At 40.4% G+C, this 22,480-nt stretch overlaps 1 protein-coding gene across 1 annotated transcript in view; it reads right to left on the bottom strand.

Moving 5' to 3' along the window:
- Positions 1–1,421: 1,421 nt before the first annotated feature.
- The window catches only part of LOC307172009 (neural-cadherin), a 114,929-nt gene continuing 93,870 nt past the window's right edge, over positions 1,422–22,480 (bottom strand). The window contains exons 17-33 of the mRNA XM_079893996.1: positions 20,179–20,462; positions 18,090–19,707; positions 17,280–17,373; positions 15,268–15,452; positions 14,373–14,608; positions 13,261–13,538; positions 12,959–13,173; positions 11,025–11,152; positions 10,575–10,702; positions 9,764–9,887; positions 8,638–8,818; positions 7,805–7,971; positions 7,403–7,667; positions 6,195–6,375; positions 5,865–6,118; positions 4,674–4,831; positions 1,422–3,843 (exon numbers count right to left, since the gene is read on the bottom strand). Of these exons, the coding sequence (XP_079750122.1) occupies positions 3,376–3,843; positions 4,674–4,831; positions 5,865–6,118; positions 6,195–6,375; positions 7,403–7,667; positions 7,805–7,971; positions 8,638–8,818; positions 9,764–9,887; positions 10,575–10,702; positions 11,025–11,152; positions 12,959–13,173; positions 13,261–13,538; positions 14,373–14,608; positions 15,268–15,452; positions 17,280–17,373; positions 18,090–19,707; positions 20,179–20,462 (4,964 nt within the window). The 3' untranslated portion in view covers positions 1,422–3,375. The remainder of the gene's footprint in view (positions 3,844–4,673; positions 4,832–5,864; positions 6,119–6,194; positions 6,376–7,402; positions 7,668–7,804; positions 7,972–8,637; positions 8,819–9,763; positions 9,888–10,574; positions 10,703–11,024; positions 11,153–12,958; positions 13,174–13,260; positions 13,539–14,372; positions 14,609–15,267; positions 15,453–17,279; positions 17,374–18,089; positions 19,708–20,178; positions 20,463–22,480) is intronic.

Below are 22,480 nucleotides of genomic sequence, written 5' to 3'. Positions count from 1 at the left end.
TCTGGAGACTGGCTAGGCCACGCCAGAACCTTGATATGCTTCTTACAGAGCCACTCCTTGGTTATCCTGGCTGTGTGCTTCGGGTCATTGTCATGTTGGAAGACCCAGCCTCGACCCATCTTCAATGCTCTAACTGAGGGAAGGAGGTTGTTCCCCAAAATCTCGCAATACATGGCCCCGGTCATCCTGTCCTTAATACAGTGCAGTCGCCCTGTCCCATGTGCAGAAAAACACCCCCAAAGCATGATGCTACAACCCCCATGCTTCACAGTAGGGATGGTGTTCTTGGGATGGTACTCATCATTCTTCTTCCTCCAAACACGTTTAGTGGAATTATGACCAAAAAGTTCTATTTTGGTCTCATCTGACCACATGACTTTCTCCCATGACTCCTCTGGATCATCCAAATGGTTATTGGCAAACTTAAGACGGGCCTTGACATGTGCTGGTTTAAGCAGGGGAACCTTCCGTGCCATGCATGATTTCAAACCATGACGTCTTAGTGTATTACCAACAGTAACCTTGGAAACGGTGGTCCCAGCTCTTTTCAGGTCATTGACCAGCTCCTCCCGTGTAGTTCTGGGCTGATTTCTCACCTTTCTTAGGATCATTGAGACCCCACGAGGTGAGATCTTGCATGGAGCCCCAGTCCGAGGGACAGACTAACAGGTCTTTGAGGGTCAGAATTGTAGCTGATAGACAGGTGTTCAAATACTTATTTGCAGCTGTATCATACAAATAAATAGTTAAAAAATCATATATTGTGATTTCTGGATTTTTTTTTTTTTAGATTATGTCTCTCACAGTGGACATGCACCTACGATGACAATTTCAGACCCCTCCATGATTTCCAAGTGGGAGAACTTGCAAAATAGCAGGGTGTTCAAATACTTATTTTCCTCACTGTACATACAACAAGAATTTTACGAAGATGGTGACTCAAAGTCACCTTTACAAATATATATATATAAACTCAGCAAAAAAAGAAACATCCCTTTTTTCGCCAAATAAGCTTTACAGATACTGGAAAGGGTTTAAACGATGTTTTTCATACTAGTTCACTGAATCATAAACAATTATTGAATTGCAGCTATAATGAACAGTCCTTAAGAAGACACTAACAGTACAGGCAATAGACACAGAAGGTCACACGTGTATAGACAAATATTCGTGACAAAATGTAGAAATTATATTATTGTGCCACAGGGAGGGAAACCGTCAAGGAACATAGGTGAGAACAGGCAGAATTGAATAGAGATTACAAGGCAACAGCAAATAATAAAGTAAAACCAATCAGCCTGTTATTACTGTAAGTCACCACAGGGTGGCAGTACAACAACACAAGAATATCACTGACATTGAGGCGTGAAATGTTGGATGGGGAAACTCCAAGAGAAAATAACCACTCTCTCACAGTGTCTCAAGGAAAACATTTCATTTATTAAAATTCATATACAAAAAGGAAAAAGTTAAGTCCCTAGAAAAAGTATTTCTGTATGTACAGTATTTACATGGTACAACGAGCAGCACTGGTCTGTGATGGGCTGAAAGGAACTATAAGCCATTGTGGCAATGACCTCATGCTCTTGTTAGATGGTTTACAGGAGGCATGAAGCGACGTTGCCTTGGCCACTGCCCTTTTATTGTAAAGGATCATGTGTGAGATTCAACTCAATTTATGTCTCTGTATAGGTTTTGCTGAGCATTTATTATATAACTGATAAACCAATCTTATGGCTCATTGTTCTTACAAAATGCAGCCTGCACATTTTAGCAGACTAATATTTGTGTTTTCACAACAATAAAAATAGAACTATACAGATCCTTTATAAGTATATTGCAATTGAAAATATTTAAAAGCTTTTAGTGATTGTATCTGCGCTGCGTCTGGCCACATTTGAACTATTAAAACAGACTTTGACACAGTGGAGCCTCGACTCGGCTACTCAGTACACGATACATTCATCTGGTGTTATGACACAGACGATAGTGTCGCCACGTTTCAGCACACCAGCATCAGAAATGATTGGCATCACACACTACGTCTCTCATATGAAAAAGACAAAGACAGATCAAACCTACACAATGAATATTCATGGCAGAAAGCAGATTTATACCGCCACTGACCGAAAGTAATGTAACTTATGCACTCTGCGCGTGAGTGGATTTGTGATTCATTGGCACATCAGTCACCTATGAAGTCTTTCTGTGTCTTCATGACCCTCTTTTGGCAAATTTATGTTTCAGAGTTAAAATTCAGAGGTGGGCGTCCATCAAAAGTGCAGCTGGGTCCATTTAAACAAGAGTGTTTTGGTCAAGTGCAGATTTTTGAAACGTAACGCCCTGATGAGTAAAACTGCTGGGAATAATGCTGCGCTCCATTCAAAGGCGGATGTGGGATATATTTGGTTTCTATGGCTTCTGACCAAATAGCCTTGTTCTGTTGTCGCTTTCTATTACTTTTCGATAACTTTATTTTTAATTATATTATTTATTTGAGTTAATTATAACCTTTTCTTATTATTCTAACTTTTTATTTTATTTTCCAGACATGAAAATGTTAAAAATACTTATATTTCTAGGTTTTCCAGTACCATTAACTCTGTTAAAGTGAAGGTTTTGGGTCAGTAAGATTTTTTTTTTGAAAGAAATTAATACTTTTATTCAGCGAGAATGCATTAAATTGATTAAAAATTAACAGTACAGACTTTTCTAAAAAATATATACAAAAATGAACTTTCTTTTCATTAAAAAATCATGAAAACTAATCTTTGCCATCACAGGAATAAATCACATATTAAAATACGTTAAAACAGTTATTTTAAATTGTAATAAAATTTCACAATATTACTGTATTTTTAATCAAAGAAATGCAACCTTGGTGAGACTTCAATCAAAACCATTAAAAAATCTTACAGACCCTTAACTTTGAGCGGTGGTGTGTATTCACATTTTTGCAAAATCAAAGTTCTTCACAACCTTCTAAGATGGAAATCTGACAGAAATAAAGCTAGAAATGGAACGCAGCATTAGTCACGTGTGTTCGCTACAATTCACCTCAGTTGTGACACGCTGGATGTGACCGTATACCATGTTCATCATGGTGAAGTCCTGATGATTCACTGGCTTTGTTCCCTATCAGAGCAAAAAATAAATACGGTACATTTAATATTTCACTCAATAAATAAAACAAATCAGTCCTCCAACCTCAGATGCTCCTCACCCTTAAAGCTGTGTGACTGCATCACAAATGAACAGAAACCATTTCTTAGGACAAGTTTTTTGTAGCGTTCAAACTGGAACCATATAAAGGCAATAAAACACTAACACAGAAACAAACGCTGGGCTTGAAGTGCTCGGGTCGTCCGATTACTGTCACTGTTCCTGGCTTTGGCTTTGCACCGTGTCCATGTAGGGGACGGCCAGCTCGGGTCTGCGATAAAGCTCGCTCAGGCCTTGGAACTTGGAGCCCCAGTGCTGCAGGGAGTCGTAGCTGAAGCCCTCCTCTGAGATGGCGGACCCCAGAGAGCTGAGGCTGCCCGCGCAGGAGCCCGTTCCCTCGATGCAGTACACGTGGTAGGTGTCCATGGGGAACGCCAGGCTGTCGTTGTCGGCCTCCCAGATGATGCGCGACACGTAGCTCTTGAAGTCCATGGCGCAGTGACCGCCGCAGCTGGCGTTGTGGTGGTAGGGAAGGGTGGCTCCGTTGGTGATGTTTCCACAGGGGTGGACCTCCTCCTGAGAGCCCTGGGACGACTTGATGAGGGGGGCGGTGGTGCAGGAGGAGGACTGGGACAAGCTGGAACACAGCGGCCTCTTCAGCTCGGTGATGTCATAGGCATTCTGTTGGGCACATAGGCGACAGTTTTAACTCTGGATTTTATTTGTCCAAAATCGAAATCTAAAACACACTAACATTCAAAAGTTTGGGGGTGGTAAGATGTTATGTTTTTGCTCAATCAAAAAATATAGTAAAAACAGTAATATTGTTAAATATTATTAGAATTTCAAATAACCGTTTTCTATTTTAATATATTTTATAATGTAATTAATTCCTGTGATGGAAAAGCATCATTACTCCGGTCTTCAGTGTCACATGATCCCATGATGATTTGCTGCTCAAGAAATATTTCTCATTATAATCAATGTTGAAAATGGTTGTGCTGTGTAAGACTCTTTGATGAATAGAAAGTGCAAAAGAACAGCATTTATTTGAAATACAATTATTTTTTAACAATGTAAAAACCTTTACAAAGGCCTTTGAACAATTGAAGGTGTCCTTGCTAAATAAAAGCTTTTGCTTTTTTTTTTTTAAAGTCTTACTGAACCCAAAATTTTAACGGTAGTGTATATAAACAGGTACCTTTTCTCATGGCATGTCATGCATGTCAAAGAATATTGATCAAGAAACATTTGCTAAGTTTGGAATATCAAACTAATACACATTCATCTCATTATTAACATCTCATTATTTAAATGGACTGTCAGTTAAGACTTGAAATGCAAAATAATGGTATTTTATTTGGCAGATGGAACGGGATGCCACTCTCTAACTAAACCATTTTAAAGGATGCCATTGCAGTGTTGATGCTGATAGAGGTCATTCCCCTGACCTGAGTTTAACTGAAAGTAAATCAATACCTCCCCCCGGCTGGCCTGTGTTAATGGAATACCTGGTCCTGCTCTCCTCCTCCCTCCTCGTTGTAGTTGAGGATGTTCTCCCGGATGTCCTCCCAGCTCTCGTGCTCCGCTGGGATGTGGTACACACCTCGCTTGCGGAACTTATTCCGACTGCCCTTCTGATTCCATACGGTCACTGCCACGAGCACGGCTGCAGAGGGAAGAGAGAGAGATTCAAACAAGAATGATGTATACAGTAATTATATATTAAATATATATTATATATATGATATTATTTAAAATATAGAATAACAGATATAACAGAAAACAGTATTTTTTCTGTTTTATATTGTAATATTATTTCATAATATAACTGTTTTACTGTACTTTTGATCAAATAAACACAGACATGGTGAGCAAAAGAGATGTCTTTCAAAAGCATTAAAAAAAGTACCGAACCCAAACTTTGGAATGATAGTGTAATTTAATATGAAACATTTCAAATCAATAAATTATATTTCAATTATGTCATTCACAGATTTAAATTAGAGGCAGAGCACGTTATCACATTTTGACGAAAGATTGTTTTCTTTTGAAAAATGTGCACCTAATTTAAATCAATCTCAATAAGAACTAAACAGGGTTAGTTTTGATTTCATGTTGACTTCTAAGTGCAAAAGTTTGACTGCAGGCTTCAGCTCTCACCAGCTCATGCCATCTAGCCAGTTCACGGAAGGTAAGACTCCTCTTTTCAATTAAAGGCAGATCAATCTGAAAATAACCCACCATTTTCTGCCAAATTTCTTTTAAGCCCAACCAATTCCATCATATTTTTGCCTCAGTTGATGAGTGATTTCTTCCTGCCTGCATGCGGTAATGCTTAAAAAAAAAAAAAAGGATTTGTGTGTGTGCTTGCGATGTGTCTGATGGGGTGTCAGAGCTGGCAGAGAGGCCTGGAGGGCACTGCCAGCCTGTCACGTCATTGTTGTACCTGTCTGAGGCGCGCACACACACACAGAAACACACACACACAGAAACACACACAGACAGACAGAAACACACACACACATGCCTGGCCTGCCTCGGAATTTTTACCCCTGTTTGTTAGCTCTCTATTGTCAGCATTCTTAATACGCTGACACAAACTGAGTGGGTCGCATCATGGTTCCACAATGATAACGGACACTTCACCGCAACACATTATGACAATATATGGGTGTGTGTGAAGATATCCTGATAGTTACCGAAAAAGACGAGCAGACACATGCTGATGGCTAGGATGGAGCTCGGACTGAGCGGGGCGAGACGAAGGGCTTTGATCTGGCCGATCTCACACCACTGGCCCCTGAAGCCCTCTGGACAGCGGCACTGGTAGCTCTTGGTGGAGTGAGCCAGGCAGGAGCCACCGTTACGACATGTGGTGGGGCCGCAGGGGGAGGGGGCGCAATGCAAAAGACCTGTGACCTCATCCACCACTGCAACCTGATTGGCTGGACACCTGGAGAGAGAGTGTGGACGTTGAAATAAAGAAAGAGGAGTTTGACAGTTTAAAGCGCGTGAGAGAGAGCGTTCACCTGCACTCGTGTTTCCTCCACAGGTCTGTGCAGAACAGTGGACTCAGGCAGGGTTTGGCACTGCAGGCGTCAGAGTGGCAGCCGGGCACGACTCCATGCCGCTCCAGTACAGTACTGAACTCTGTGCCCTGACCATCCAGTGGCAGAGAGTGACCGTTCAGCCTTACATCACGCATACAGCCTGTACGGTAAAAAACAGTGCGTAACTTTGTCATTATAAGTATTTATATATAGTTGCACTTTTTTTTTTACTAGGCAATATAATGGTTCTCTTGGACTATATAATGACTGTAATTTTGAATTGGGGTCCTGTTTGCCTTTAGATTGCAATTATGATTGCATGACTGAATTATCTCACTCATTACACAGTTACTGACCAAATAAATCTATAATATTGTAAATATTTATTAAAATATATATTAAAATACTATATAATAGTTTAGACTACCTTTCGAAAGTGTGGGGTCAGTAAGATTTCTTTTATGAGTTTTAAGAGTAAACTAAGAGTAAGAAGTATTTTATGCTCGTTTATTTCAGCCAAATACAGTAAAACAGTAATATGATATATTTTCACCATTTAAAATAACTGTTTTCTGTTTTGATACATTTTAAAATGTAATTTATTCCTGTAATAATAAATTAATCCAGTCTTCAGTGTAACATGATCATTTTATTATGCTGATTTGGTGCTCATGAAACATTTCTTATGTTTTTTTTGTGTGGAATCTGTGATACGTTTTTTTCCCCAGGATTTTTGGATGAATATAAAAAGGTCAAAAGAACAGCATTTATTTTAGAAATATTGTGCAATATTGTGTATAATAAAGAAATATTGTGTAACATTATAAATGTATTTACTGTCTCTTTGGATCAATTGAATGTGTCCTTGCTGAAACTAATTTCTTAAAAAAAAATCTTACTGATCTAAAACATTTGAACAGTAGTGTATTAATAATATATATTGCACAGTGTCAGATATTGTCTGCCTTTTTATACAAAAACTATTTGACCACAGAATGCTGAGACTGACCAATCAGAATCAAGCATTCCAGAAAGTAGTCGAGTATAAAGCTTTAATTATAAAAAGCATGAATGATAAAAACATCTGAAGAAGAAAAATCATTCTCATCGGAGATAAACAAAGCAATATAGAGAAATGTATTGGTTTGAATTACAGCAATGAGGAAGAAAGGGAAGAGAAAACCCACCCTGAAAGTCTCCCTGTGTGTTTGGAGTGGCGCTGTTTCCCAGAAACACGCTGGAGGGGTGAACTACTATTTCCTTCTTCTGACCCAGGACCCCCGTGACCTCTCGTGAACCCCCGCCCTGCTCCAGTCGCAGGGTAAAGATGTTGTCATGGCGATGAAGGCTGACCAAGACCCACTGGCCGTGGTTCACACGCTGGCCTGTTAGTTTGAGATGGTGAGCGCCGTCCCCAAGGTTAGCACGAACAGTGAGGTACCCATCTACTATCTGAGAGACAAAAAGATGACACAGCGTTACAGTTTTAAGACATATTGTCTCACCCCAAAAAGTATTCGGACACTTAAGGGATGCTTTAAAAGAATGTTTTTGCATTAGATGTTATTGCATTGGTGTGTATCACTCACCTCCAGGATAATGAACTCATTGGTGTCCCGTGAAGCCATGCTGAGCAGACTGCCCATGGAGGAGCGTGTTCTCAGCAGGAGGTGAGCTTGGGTCCTGCGTGGACTTCCTAACCCTCTCAGCTGGTACCTCATCACACTGTCCTTCTCAAATGACCACTCAGGAAGTGCTATACAAACCATAGTAAAAATCAGGAAGATATTAGATGTTTAATATGGAGCTAATTTTGGGGTCAGTAAGATTTTTTTTTAAATGAATACTTTTATTCAACAAGGACATTTATAATGTTACAAAATATTTATATTTCAAATAAATTCTGTTATTTTGAACATTCTAAGTATCCTGGAAACAAAATGTATCATGGTTTCTACAAAAATAATAAGCAGCAAAACATTGATGATAATAAGAAATGTTTCTTGAGAAGCAAATCAGCATATTAAAATGATTTCTGAACGATCATGTGACACTGAAGACTGGTGTAATGATGCTGAAAATTCAGCTTTGACATCACAGGAATAAATTAAATTTTAAATATATTAAAATAGAAAAGAGTTATTTTAAATTGTAATAATGTTTCACAATATTACTGTATTTTTGATCAAATAAATACAGCCTTGGTGACTAATGGTGAGCACTAGGGACTTCTTTCAAAAACATTTTTTTTTACCAACCCCAAACTTTTGAACGATAGTTTCAAGGATTTAGGGCCAATGAAATGTCTTGCTGCACATTACTTTACATAAGTGTGGTATTATTGTATTATTATTGTGGTATATGATAACAGTCACTGTCATCAAATATAGCCCATGAAGTGATACATATTGTGTTGGCTTGCCTTTGTCACACTTGTGCCCGCTGTATCCAGGCTGGCAATCACAGCTGAAGGAGCCCCATTCCCCCAAGCATTTCCCATGAACCCCACAGGAGGGTCCTCCAGCGGTCAGACACACACCATCCGTTAGGGCACATCCTGGGGCACTGTTCTCGCTCTCTGCTGGACTGCTGAGGTCGAACACCTAAAAGAAATAAGACATGCGCAAACACAGAAAGGCCTGAGTCAGCACAATGCTGAACCTCATTGATCCGTATCGACTCGCTGTCAGAAAGTGGCTCAGGTGAACGTCTGTTCCGACCAGACAAAAGATTGTGGATTGGAACCCGAAACACATTAGGTCGGAATTTCAGCCATGAAAAGAATTTTTTTTTAACACTGACAGAATACAAATATACTCATGTTTTGTGAATGAAGCTTTATGTTTTAATGAGTATAATGAATTTCTGTGCAAATTTACATACAGTGGTGCATATGTGACAAAAAGTGCATTTTACAAATGATTTGCAGCAGAATTCATATTGTTTGTTTTATGAATGAAGGCCAACTGCCAATAATAGAGAAAACATCCCGGAATCATTTTTAAAATAGAAATATCTACACTGTACTAATTTACAAATTATCAATTCAAATAGTATTGGTGCATACCAGATCTACCAAAAATAGTATGCTGAAAATAGAAAGCCAAACGTGCCCAAATGTTTTTTTTGGAGCGTGCATTCCTGAGTGAGTTTTTGGGTAGTATTTCCCACAGTCACTTGATTAATGAAAGAAAAGGAGTTTGTAATAATTCATTTTTAACTTTTTCACTTGAGGAAAAATGCAGATGAATGTGAGGATGACCCTTCCACAGTAGTTAAGCAGGCAACTCATTTTAAATATGAATGTATTTTAACGTAATGATTTTAGCTAAATGCTTACAAAGGCAATTGCAAACACTGCATAACTATGTACTTTCCCATTTCCAGTGAAGTACAAACATTTATTGCGTAGTGCAAGTATGCAAACTAGGATGCAATTATATTTTGCTTCTGCCAAGACTCCCTCCTGAAGGCTAAGCTATACATACTATACTATACTATAAGCAAAGCAGCATCTAGAAAAAGAATCACATTTACACTAGTTTTACCTGACTGTCCACCACAAGGTTCCTCATACATCCCACAAATCCTTTGTAATTGGGGTGTAATTTACGGGGTGAGTGTGTCTCTTTAACCCCACCCAACTGGAGAGGCTGGTAGATGTCCAAAAACCTGAAGAGAAAATAAAGTATGTGCATTTAGTTTACATCAAAACCAGGAACCATGATTTGGAACTTGCTAGACAGAGGCAACTGGTATTCTAGAGAGCATTTTATTTGACAAATATTTGTATATTCCTGAGTGAAAGATAAGTTAACATTATTTTTGGTCTGTTGTCCTGGAAAAGACACAAGCATATAGACAGGTTTAAAATATGAGGCCATGACACTCTGATCAATAATCCACAAAACTTTAGTTCCATTTTCGAATGGAATTTGACGCTGCGTCAAGATGTTGACGCCATGGGATCGGTTCTGTGTGACCGGTGTCTGAAGCACGTGTGAAAACATGCCAATCTTGATTAGCTGACGTGAGATCAGGTGATGTAGCGTAGCAATGCCATAAAAGGGCACCTATATCCCGGAATCCCTTAGATTCTAATTGTCCGAAGGAAGCCACACAGGCATGCCAAAAGTGTGGCAACGTGACTCAGTGTATTGTTCCCTTCTCAGGGAACTGGGTTACATACGTAACTTGAGACGTTTTCATTTCATGGGTTCTTTAATAAACTTGTCTTTTAACAAATTTAGAAATTATGAACCAGCATGCAAATAGTCTAAGCTGATCTTTTCACCAGGGTTTTTCCTCGAACTAATCGATATATTACGATCAAATGTATTTATAGCAGCATGTTTTTACCTTTCACTGCCTGGCGTCTCTCCGGAGGCCTTGCACACCGACTGATCAGTCTCAGACAACTCTACTCCCAGGCCTTCCACCTCATTCACCATGGCACCAGAGCAGTAGTCCAGAATCATCTGTACAGTCTACACAAAAACACACACACATCCACACTCGAATGATTTTACTACAAGACAAAGAGTTACACCACATCTGAGTGCAAGAGAGGTCACGTTTTGTAATGGAATATTTTAGACCCAGATCCCAGAGGGCGATAAAGCTCACAATATGCTTAACCCAATGAGAACCTCAGAGCTTCGTGATGATCTGGACTCTCTGACAGCTTCACATCTCAATGAAATTGAGGTGAGATTGAGAACATTATGAAGTTAAACAAAAATTCCTCTGGGAATGGCAACTGCCCAGTGTCTCATTCTGGTCGTGTGCATTTTCAATCTATGCTTATACCTTGCCATCGCTGATGATGTCAAGGTGATGCCAGCGGCGGTCCATGACAGTTGCTCTCGCGGGCAGCTGGAGTGTCAGAGTCCCAGAGCCGTGATTCACACTCAGCAGAGGAACTCCATTTTTCAGCTCTATTGAATGTAACAGAATAATGGAATTTCATTAGAAGACACACGGAATATTGACATGAGCATTACAGGGATGTAATAATTTTTATTCTCTCCAAATCTCTTGTGCTCACCAAGGCTGAATTTATTTAATCAAAAGGCAGTAAAAACAGCAATATTGTGAAATATTATTACAATTTGAAATAACTATTTTCTATTTTGATATATTTTAAAAAGTCATTTATCTCTGTGACGGCAAAGCTTACATTTTCAGCAGCCATTGCTTCGGTCTCCTGTGATCCTTAAGAAATCATTCTAATGTTGTAAAATACCTAATATTTTTGTGGAAACCGTTGACACATTTATTTCAGAATTCATTGTTGAAAATAAAAGTTCACATTTATATAAAAAAATAGATTTTTTTTTTTGGAACAATGTAGAAATCTTTACTCTCATTTTTGATAAATTTAAGGCATCGTTGCTAAATAAAAGACAAAAAAAAAATCTTTACTGACCCCAAACTTTTGCTCAGTAGTGTATAATTACGGTAGATCACTGAAGAAGCATTTCCACTGACAGGGAAATCTGGAACCACACATTTACACCACAAAAGGGCAGTTCTGGGCCAGAAAACTTGGGTAACTCGTCTAATTTGAGCAACGAACATGAATGACCCCTCAAAAATGCAGCTTGTTACTTTTATAAGCATGATTTTTGGCCCATAAAATGGGCAGAATGATCCCATAGTTTTGACCCCAGGCTATTTGGTGCCACTAGTTCTGTAAAAATTACAAACTTTACCTTTAACAAGTTTTCAAACTCATCACAGGGAAGCATATAACGCACAGCACATGTCACAGCAAATGCATGTGACATGAAAATCTAATGCGGTTTTATGCCCCCTCAGATTAGTTTTGACCCCCAGCAGTAAAAAATGCTTATTCGTAATCAATTTGTGGTTAGTTTGAAATTGCTGTCACTGCAGTGGAGGGTTTTGGCCCCAGTTCAATAAAAACATGTACCAAACTGATGATGTAAGCTTATGCAAGGCCACAGGAGGGTCGTTTCCTGAAATCATACGACCAGTTGCATAATACAGTATTGGACAGGTGGCACAGAATCTGAATATGTGACCTTTACTGGTGACCTGGTGTCAAGATCAATGCTGACCCAAACCCCACTCTCACCACTGCTGACCACACACATTTACAAACATCTATCATCAATGGCTCACTTCAGATTGTGCTTGTTGCCATTAATCGATTTTAGTCACACAATTAATTGGTAGACGAAATTAATCTCAAGCAGTGGTAACAAGAGAATCTTAAATCATATTGGTACTATGAAGGCTGTTTTCCCATTATTGAGATTATTTTTGAATGCTTTGTTCAGTTTAAAAAAACAAAAAACATGAGATCTCATGTTTACATATGTGGTTTTAGTCTGAACAGATTTCGAGTAATTTTTTCAGTCGTTCGGAAAATGATGTGTATGTTATTGTTAATGAATAAATTGTTAAAATAAATTATTTTAGTCTAGGAATTGAAATAAAGCTGAAATAAAATAAAATATAAATATTAGATGAAAAAAATGTTGGAGAAATGTTGCTCTGACAACTAAATGATATAAGTACCAAAATTACTTAAAAACTGAAATAAAAATAAATTAAAGCTATCCAGAAAAAAAAAAACTCTTAAAATTCTTATAAAAGATAATTCAAAATAATACTAAAAACTACAATAGTACATAAATAATACTTAAATAACACTTTATATTCTAAACTAACACCTGTACAATAAACAGTGAAACGTGACAATTTGCCTTACATACCCAGAGCAATAAAGTCCTCTTTTTCTCTGGGCTGAGGTGTTCCTATTGGGCCATTGTAGAACAGCAGGCCATTGGCTGCCTCTGTAATGAACTCTAGAGAGATGTGGCTCTGGAAGCAAGGCCTTATGGGAGGGAACCAAGCATAGCCATTGCCGAGAAAACTGTGTTTGGTTTGCTGACATTCTGGCCCATCAAACATAGGGGGACATTTACACCTGCAACAGAGCAGTAGACCAAATGTGTAACTGCCATGGGAGTAGTTATTAACAAGACTTGAGTGGTAGAATGCTAGACTGTTTTACCTGTAGCCTAGTTCACTATCCACACAGGTGCCTCCGTTCAGGCAAGGGTTTTGTGAGTACGAGGAGCAGTGCAGGTGAACGGCTTCTCGAGCGATGCAGCCACACTGAGCGCTCGCTTTGGCTGAGACAGACACCAAAGAGACGTTCCCATTGTTCAGTGTTTTAGGGGTGTCACTGAATGTCACCCTGCTAGAGCAGCCACCTGTCTGACCGCAGGCTGCATAGGTGCACTCGTCCACCCCCACCTGTAGAATGGACACACCCAGGGCGGACTCCAACTGAAAGAGAAGTACAAATCTTACTTGAATTCAATAATTCCACAATTTATTACTTTTAACTATATTTTATAAGTTTGTACAATTATTTTTGATGAGCTTTTATGGGTCACCACAAAGTACACACAAAGTACCACAAAAAAGTACACAACAATTTGAAACATTTGTTACCCAATACCTAACTTTTATCTTTTGTTTCTCTTTATTCATTTTAGTTGTTTGGAAAAAAAAAGAGCTTAGTCATTCTACTAATAAAAAAATATATAATAATAAATGTTCATCTTTGATGAAGAGATTTACAACAGGAATAATACAAGACAAGTGATTTACCACAATTATTTTTTTTCTTTTGTGGTTGTGCGCGTTTGTTAGCATGAGTGTGTTTGTTCTGGAATGACAGGGGTCGGTCTCAAGGGCAGTCCATCACATCCCTCAGCAGCGGCTTTAAAAATGTCAGTGCAGCTTCCTGTGTAGTGCATCAACATCATCTCGGTGAGAGCATTAGCACCATGCTGGGGTGTGAAGAGCGGCCACTCTACACCTGATTTATAGACTGGTGGATGCTGCACAGAGAGCAACATGTTCTTTCTATCCCTCCATCCCTCCCTCCCAGCATCCTTGCTCGCCTCCCAGTCCCAAAGCGACAGCCCACCATCTCATACCTTACATGGAAATGAAATATTCATTGCCCCATTGCAAAGTGCGTCTCTGAGTGCAGGTGTTACACGTGTGTTAATGTGAACGGCTTCATAGACTCCATGTCTGTGCCTATGTGAAAAACACAGGAGACGTGGATTGGTGTGAAAGTGTGAGTTTTTGTGTGCTCGTCTTTGTCACCTTAGCTTTGTGCATGGACACGTAGCCGTGGAGCTTCTCCGGCTTGTAGTATGGGGAGCCATGGGCGGCAAACCACACGCTGAGGTGATGCTGAGCTGGCTGGCTGCCACTAGCCAGGCTGAAGACATCAACATTCTCCATATCAGTCTGGAAGAGCTCGGACAAGAGGCGGCGGAAACGCATGTATCGGCTCTCCTCATTGGTTGATGCTCGGAAAAACTCATTTGCAGTCAGGTCTGTGCATAAACACACACATACAAAGAACTTACCAACAATGTAAAACCCAAATACATTTATTAACGTGGGTTTAATATTTAGTTTTTTTCCAAATTAAAATGTGTCCTGGAGCAAAAATTGAGTTGCTTTGCTTATTTCATGATTACATTTTGCACGAACGTTTTCCACAATTTCTCTCACCCTATTTTGTAGGACCTTTTTTTACCCTGTCCCTTTAAGATTTCAATGCAAAGGGCCTCTTTGCATTTTAAATGAGTAAGAGCACTTACTCACGGGCTGCAGATTGCATTATTCTCATTCATCAATATCAGCCTGCTTCACATTGTGACAGGTTTACAAAATCTTTAAAAAAACAACAACACTTTTTCTAACGGGATACAGGGATTCAAATGCATTTTATAGATGTATATTGATGTAACAATTGAAGAACACGCACTTTTTTTCTGCTTAGTTTATTTTACACTTGAGAAGTTATTGTAGAACTTACAGTATGTTTACATAGTTTTATTTCAAGCAATCAAGGAAAATGTCATTTTTCTTGTCAAGCATAACACTTATGCATGCATATGTTTTAATAATTAATTGATTAATAAATCAAAACAAAAGTGAGCTGGTCTATATTAAGATTTCAGTTTCCTTGAAAGGAAGTGTCACTCACTAGCCAGTCTGATGGACCCAGCATTCCTCAGCGCCGCCTCCTCCAGCTCCATCACCGTGACCTCGGCCGATGAGGTGACGTCGGGCCAGCTCTTATCTGCCACCCTCACCTGCAGACTGTAGAATCCAGCTGCTGTGCCCTCCCGGATGCTCAGCTGACCGCTGTTCTGGTTCAGGCTGAACTGCCTGTGTGGGGAAAAGGACAAGAATGAATGCATGGCTCAAGATTCAACTAGTGTGTTGATCATTTTGATTTACTACCTTTAAATATTTATGATAATAAATATTAAAAAGAAAACGTATCATTTACTCATGTCGTAAAATTAAGATGTTTAGGAAAATTTCTGGTCTTTTATTAACACAAAGCTATCTTTATAACTTTATAGGAGTTGAAATATAGTGCACAGGACATATTGACCACTGTTATGATACTTTAAGGATTTGGTGCATTTTTGTCATTTTGGAGCTTGAAAGCTTTCGTCCTCCTTCACTTTATCTTAAGGAAAAGAGCAGCATTTGGGTTTGGAACAACATGAGGGTGAGAAAATGCTGTCAGAATTTCCATTTTTGGATGAACTATCCCCTAAGCCTTGACAAACCAGAATGAAAGTAACTGTACAGTAACTGGATATTTATTCCAAGGTTCATTCCTGGATCATCACACATGAGAGAGCAGCACCAAATGTTGTAAAGTGACTCAAGCTGTTTTATTAATGGCAGTGTGTATATCAGTGAAAGCACTTATGTCAACTCCTGTCTCCGTCTCCAGATGTGATGACCATGACAGGGACACTTCTGCTGCTCTGGATAAGAGATTCCAGGAACAGCTGGGCAGCACCAATCTCTCTTTCTCTCTCTCTCTTAGTATGGATACGCTTTTTCTCTGTCTAGGTCACAGTTGTGTTATCCCTGCTCTGCATTCTGAAGTGTCGTCCTGTGCATTTTTCCCTGTTTTTTAAGCATAAACCATCATTAGCATTTTCTTACAAAAACTTAACGCACAGAGCAATTTGTTTCAGGGAAACATTGAGGAAGGGTTTGTGGTGCTTTTTTGTACTGTTTTGCTGAAATATATGGGAAATATATATTTTGATGATTGCAGACTTGCAATTTCATTGTCTGCTGCTCACTGCTATCTCATGGAACCAGATTTCAAACAAATTTTACATTTATTGTTGCATTTGCATCTACAGGCTTGTGTGAGTGATGAGCTTGTCTTGTAGTGTGCACTAGGAGGAAAAGGACACAAAATGAAAGTGACATATCTATTAAACAACACTGGTTTATGGCTCTTAATATGCTGTTTGCAGTGAAGCTCTGCTTGGTCTTGTAACTTCAGACATTGTGAAGCAAGGTCGCTAAACTCACAGTAGTCACTGCTCAAATTAAATTCAATCATGTTCATATAACAGGAATAGAGTTCCACCTCGATGGTAACCTTCAGCTCCGGTGCCAAATTAGGTACTTAACTGTCAAGTAAGCACATGAAAAACTGCTTGGATTGAAGCTACGCTCTCAGTGCCAAGAGATGTGTCACACTAGCAAGCATCAAACTGCTAATGTATTAATGTGTTAATTATCCAAATTAATGAGAGCAGATCCGCCACAACACACCGTCAGGCACAGCTCTGGATGGAACTTGAAATAGACTGTGATTGAACTCAAGACTAAACTGATTGAGTTGGCATTGGTTGCTGGAGTGTTAGCATAATCGCTTTGCTTGAAGGTGCCATTGCTGGCATGAGCCACAGAGTCTGGTTTGGACAAAGACCATCATATAGATGCAGCTAATTAGAGAGAACCTCTAGCCAACGTAATCTTTCTTATCAGTTACTAGGAGAGAATCTGTGTATCACTTCGGAGTGAATAGGCGAGATGTCAGTAAGCTAATATGCCGTGCTCTGCACGCTATCATCCTTTATCTTCCCTCACTTTTGTTCTTTTTTTCTTCTCCTGTAAGTGTCACTTGACACAGTAGAGTTTGAATCAAACTTCAATAGAAGATCAAAGCACCTGGGGGGTTTGCCTTCGAACTTGTAAACCTTCTCGCTCCAATCATCAAGGTCAGGGGATTGAACCTGTCCAAGTACTGTCGTGGGGAGTGTACCTGGGGAAAATACATAATGAGGTTAGAGACAAGCTACCTCCATCTAGGCTGTGCGATACCTGGGGCGATGTGCGCGTGTGTGGGTGGGTGGAGAAGACATATCTTTAAAGAGATAAGCAAAAAGCAGAGCATCTCATTGGCACATATGGACCCACTTAAACAGCACAGTGGGGGGGATGCAATGCTATTAGCATGCAACATTGCCATTTCTCCAAAAGGCAAAACGAAATGCTGTAATCCTGTTAGTCATGAAATCAACATCCTTTAAAATGGCTTGTGTGTATGTGCCTCTTAAACCTGGGATTTAAGTAAATTGTTAGCATCATGCCATGTTTGAGTTACATTACAAATTCTTATTAGAAGGCCAATGCATTTCCATCAGAGAAAAGAGACAAATGCTAAAAATATATCAAGCAATACTTTTACCATGGAATATTTTGAAGTACCCTGGAGTACCATGTAAATATCATGCTAATTTAACATTGTAACACTTACAAAACTTACAAAAAAGTATTTTGGACTTGACCATGGTTCTACCATGGTATTTTGGGCATGTAGCATGGCAATACAACACATTTACAATGCAGTACCATGGTATTTTTTGAAGTACCAAGTAAATATCATCATCACAAAAGTACCATGACACTACCATAGTATTTTTGGACATATTTAGCATGGTAGTATTAGCATTGTAGTACTTAATCTTTGGAACATACCCTGTAAGTTGTACACTATGAACTCGCTGTGTCCAGGTGCATGGGGATGGTCATTTTTATCTCCGATTATGACGGTAAGTGTACTGGTGGAGCTCATTGGTGGAGAGCCACTGTCAATCATCAGGATGGGGAGAAGATACCGCTTTTGCTGTTCCCGGTCAAAGCTGCGGAGAGCGGTTATCATGGCACTGCCATTCCGCAGATCAGTCAAGTTGAAATTAGTAACATCAGAGGTCAACATCAAAAGACGGATGGAAAAAGGCCCTCCGTTGGATGACGTGTCTCTGTCAATAGCATGCAACAGAACAGATGTGTCATTCATGTGAACAACTTGTGGAGCAACAGTGTTCTCCCACACAATGGGCCGATATGGAGCCTCAAACTCTGGTCCGTTGTCATTGACATCCTGTACGGTCACTAACACAATGGCAGAGCCGGTCAGAGCAGGGCTGCCCATGTCTGTGGCCAGGATTATAAGCCTATGTTGGGACACCTTTTCCCTGTCTAGAGAGTCAGCAACTACAACCCAACCGCTCTTATCCACAAGGAATTGTTGAAAGGGGTCGGATTCTGGGGCGATGCTGTATGTAAACCTCCCATTTTGACCAGAGTCCAGATCCACGGCCGTCACCTGTGCCACGATGGTGCCCACTGGGACGTCTTCAAACATGGATCCTGCCTCATAGAACTGTGGGAAGAAGACTGGTGCGTGGTCATTGGAGTCTTCCACCTGAATGATGCAGTAAGCCAGGCTAAAGAAGTCAGCATCCTCCACTTTGACCGTCAGGTTGAATGTGCGCTCATGTGGCTTCTCAAAGTCAATCTTCTTCTTCAGTCTCACAATGCCACGGCGGTTTACCTTGTCTGTCTCGATGAAGAATTTACGGTCTTCATCTCCACCAATGATGCTGAACGTCATGACTGAATTTTCACCTTCATCCCCATCGGTGGCAGCCACTACCACTACCTCGCTGTTGATGTCCAAGTTTTCTGGCATAGAGGCCATGTAGACCCTCTGAGTGAACACTGGAGGATGGTCATTGACGTCGGAAACTATGATGGTGGCTGTTCCTGTTCCTGAAAGTCCTCCTCCATCACGAGCTTCCACCACAACGAGATATCGATCCATCACTTCCCTGTCCAAAGAGCGCAGAACAGTATAGATGGTGCCCGTGGTTGGGTTGATGGAGAAGAGGTTGAGATTGATTTCATTGCGCACATTCTGCACAATTCTATAGGTAAGGATAGCGTTCTTGCCAGCTTTTGGATCATCTAGGTCAGTGGCCCGCATCTCCATGATGGAAGTGTCTGCTGGGGAATTCTCAGGCACGTGCCCCAAAAAGCAGTTGTCCGTTGCACATAGGAAAACAGGTGCATTGTCATTGATATCCTGCACGTCGACTAGAACATCAGCAAACCCGGTAAGACCTGACCCATTCTCATCAGTGGCAAGTACAAGGAATTGCCAGGCCGAGCGAACCTCACGATCTAAACGGCGTTGCACGAAGATCCTACCATTCATCTCATCTATGGTGAATTCGCTACCAGCTCCCTGCCCGTGTAGAGAATAGCGGACTGCACGCTGGTCTGCCTCTTGATCTGGATCTGTGGCTGAGACCTGCGAGAAGAGCAGATGGGAAAAAAGCAGGCATGCATTTAAGAATTCAACACACTAGTCACAGAACATACGAGGCAATTAAAAGTTAATAGTCAAAGCAAAGGAATGCTGATCGTTCTCTCCGCCTCTTTTCCGGTATGTATATGCAAAGTCTTTGAAGTCTATTTTTTACACTGACAGCACAGTAGACATCAATATTGAGACACGCTAGCAGAGAATGACTACCTTGGCAGGGTGTGTCAAAATATTCATTTCAAATAGGCCAATTTTTTCTTCCAAAGATTTAAACTACATGAGGACATTAATACCCATTACATATCATTTCAAAGAAACCCGTAACGAAACTGAAACCAATTTGTAGCGAGACATTCACACAATTATTTCATATCTCTGCAAAAGGCTGATTTTCCTCTCTACAACATTGCCATTTTCTTGCTACTACATGCGTCTTTGAGTGTTTTAACCCCTCACCTCTAGTACAAGGACAGGAAGCTCTGTAAGTTCCTCCATGACACTGCCGTGGAACTCAGTCTGAGTGAAAAGAGGTGCCTCATCATTCTGGTTGATGACATTAATGACAACCATAGTCTGGTTTTCCCATTTTCCGTCCGACGCAACCAGCCGTAACTCGTAGCGCTGCACCTGCTCATAGTCTAGCCGCTGGGCAATGAAGATTGTGCCAACCTCGGGCTCCACATCGAACGTGCCCATGGTGTTCCCGGAGGTAATCTGGTACCGCAGTTTGGCATTGGCACCTGTTTGGGGGTGTTTGGGAAGCGTTAGCATTCTAGGAAGTGTTAAGCTTGGCTGAGCTGGATAAAAAGAGAATGTCAGCATTAATCTGTGCTCATTTGATGAGGATTACATAAAGAACAAGAAAGCTCTAATGCACACAGGCATGATTTGATTGTGCTTAAATACTGAAATCAACATGCATACACATACAAAATGTCACAGACAAACTGTTTTGTACATATTTTTTACATAACATACAGACAATCATCTTTACTCAATATCTCATTAGATAATAATAATAATAATAATATATTTTTTTAGAAACTCACCAAGTGCACAAAAATGACACACTTCTTTAAACGGCCCCTAAATGAACTTCTTTTTCTTTTCTTTTTACAACGGCAAATGAGTCAACGCTGAACTTACTTAAACTGGACAATGACTTTCTTCTAGAGTTGCTGTACAGCCAAAACAATCTTTGCTGCATTCATTTCCTGTTATCAATGTAAAGATGATTTAAAACAATCTGGACTTAACGATGTAGATCAGTGGTTAAAAATGTATCTCAAATTAATTGATTTATACAATCACCACAGTCTAGATTTAAGACTGAATAATAGTTGTCATGTGCTCTATGAAAACCAAATAATAATACTTATTATTATAAATAATACAAAAACGATACCCTTCCTTTTATATGTGTTTGAAAATGTATCTTATTTAAAACTATCACCATAGTTTATCTTTCCTACTTTCTGTTGTTCCGCAGCTTGACCCCAACTGGCTTTATCCACCCATGGTACACTGCGGGGGGAAAAAGCTCTAGTTTCGCGCCAGCTCTATTTACCAGTCCGGATCAGATTCTATGAGACAAACACCATCTGGGCGTGATGTGCAAGGATTTCATTAGAACATGTCATGCTCATCCTGGCTACGGCCATCAAGGATGTGAAGTGTGATGTGCTGTGACGCTTGCTGAGGGGAGCTCAAGTGATTTTGCCAAAAGCAAGCTTCCTTAATGACCAGGCGGGCCATATGGTGGCCCCCCCCCCACAGCACCACCACAGGCCAACCAGGTTAAACCTAACTACTGTGATCTATAGGATGGTCACTGGCGATGAAAGACAGCTGAAAGTCTAGGAGACCTTGTGCTCATTCAGCTGTTGAAGAAAGTTGTGCGTGTTTTACATATTCCATCATTGAAATCAGTCTGGAGTTTAATGAACAGCTCAAAGAGGGCACTGCTAATCAGCTTTAGGAAACACTTAACAGGACCATAAAATTCCTCCTCTCCTGCAAATCAGCTCCTAATTATTCCTATTCCCCATTTTCATCCCCAGCGTAATAAGAAATATTGCATTTTAATGGCGATCTCATTCATTGTGCCTTCCAAAGCAGGAAGGGGACAGAGGGACATCAAGGTCCGATTTGCATTTCCCTTCATGACAGTAGTGAGATATTAGCTTACGCTCTGCTCAGGACTGTCCATCCAGCCATGGCAGGTCATGTCACCCTTCTCACCTCCACAGCAGCGTAGGAGTCTGATCATTAATGAGCTATCAGACACCTGCACGTCTCCATCCCGTTGCCCGTCTCCTTCACTCCAGCCTGCTTGTTGACACGGCTCCACGCCACACGTAATTTGTCATGCATATGTAACGGGTGAAGCCGTGTCGCCGTGAGAGACATTGCGCTCCCGCCTGTTTGTTTATTTGACAGATGAGCCGAAGTCACCATGCCCTGATGGAAATCAGAGCGAGATCAGGTGGAAGAATCGTGCCACCGAGATGTGTGGAGGTGACAGCCTGGAATATTCTACAGGCAGAGGATGAGAAATGAGGGGGTTGGGCAGACAGGCAGGCTGCCGCGCTACGGTGGACAGATAGGTGATTTGTCCAAGCCTGTCGCACTCAGATTAACAGGAGCAACTCTATGGCTGTCGGAGGAAACAAGCGATGGACCGAATGTTCCAACAGGAGTAACTAAATCAATAGTAGAAGTCGCTCAGTAAACCGGAATATGCAAATTTGACCGACCA

The sequence above is a fragment of the Squalius cephalus genome, assembly GCF_949319135.1.
Source record: "Squalius cephalus genome assembly, chromosome: 15".
Lineage (NCBI taxonomy): Eukaryota > Metazoa > Chordata > Actinopteri > Cypriniformes > Leuciscidae > Squalius > Squalius cephalus.
Note: the sequence above shows the minus strand (reverse complement) of the source record. Positions and strands in the feature narration are given on the sequence as shown.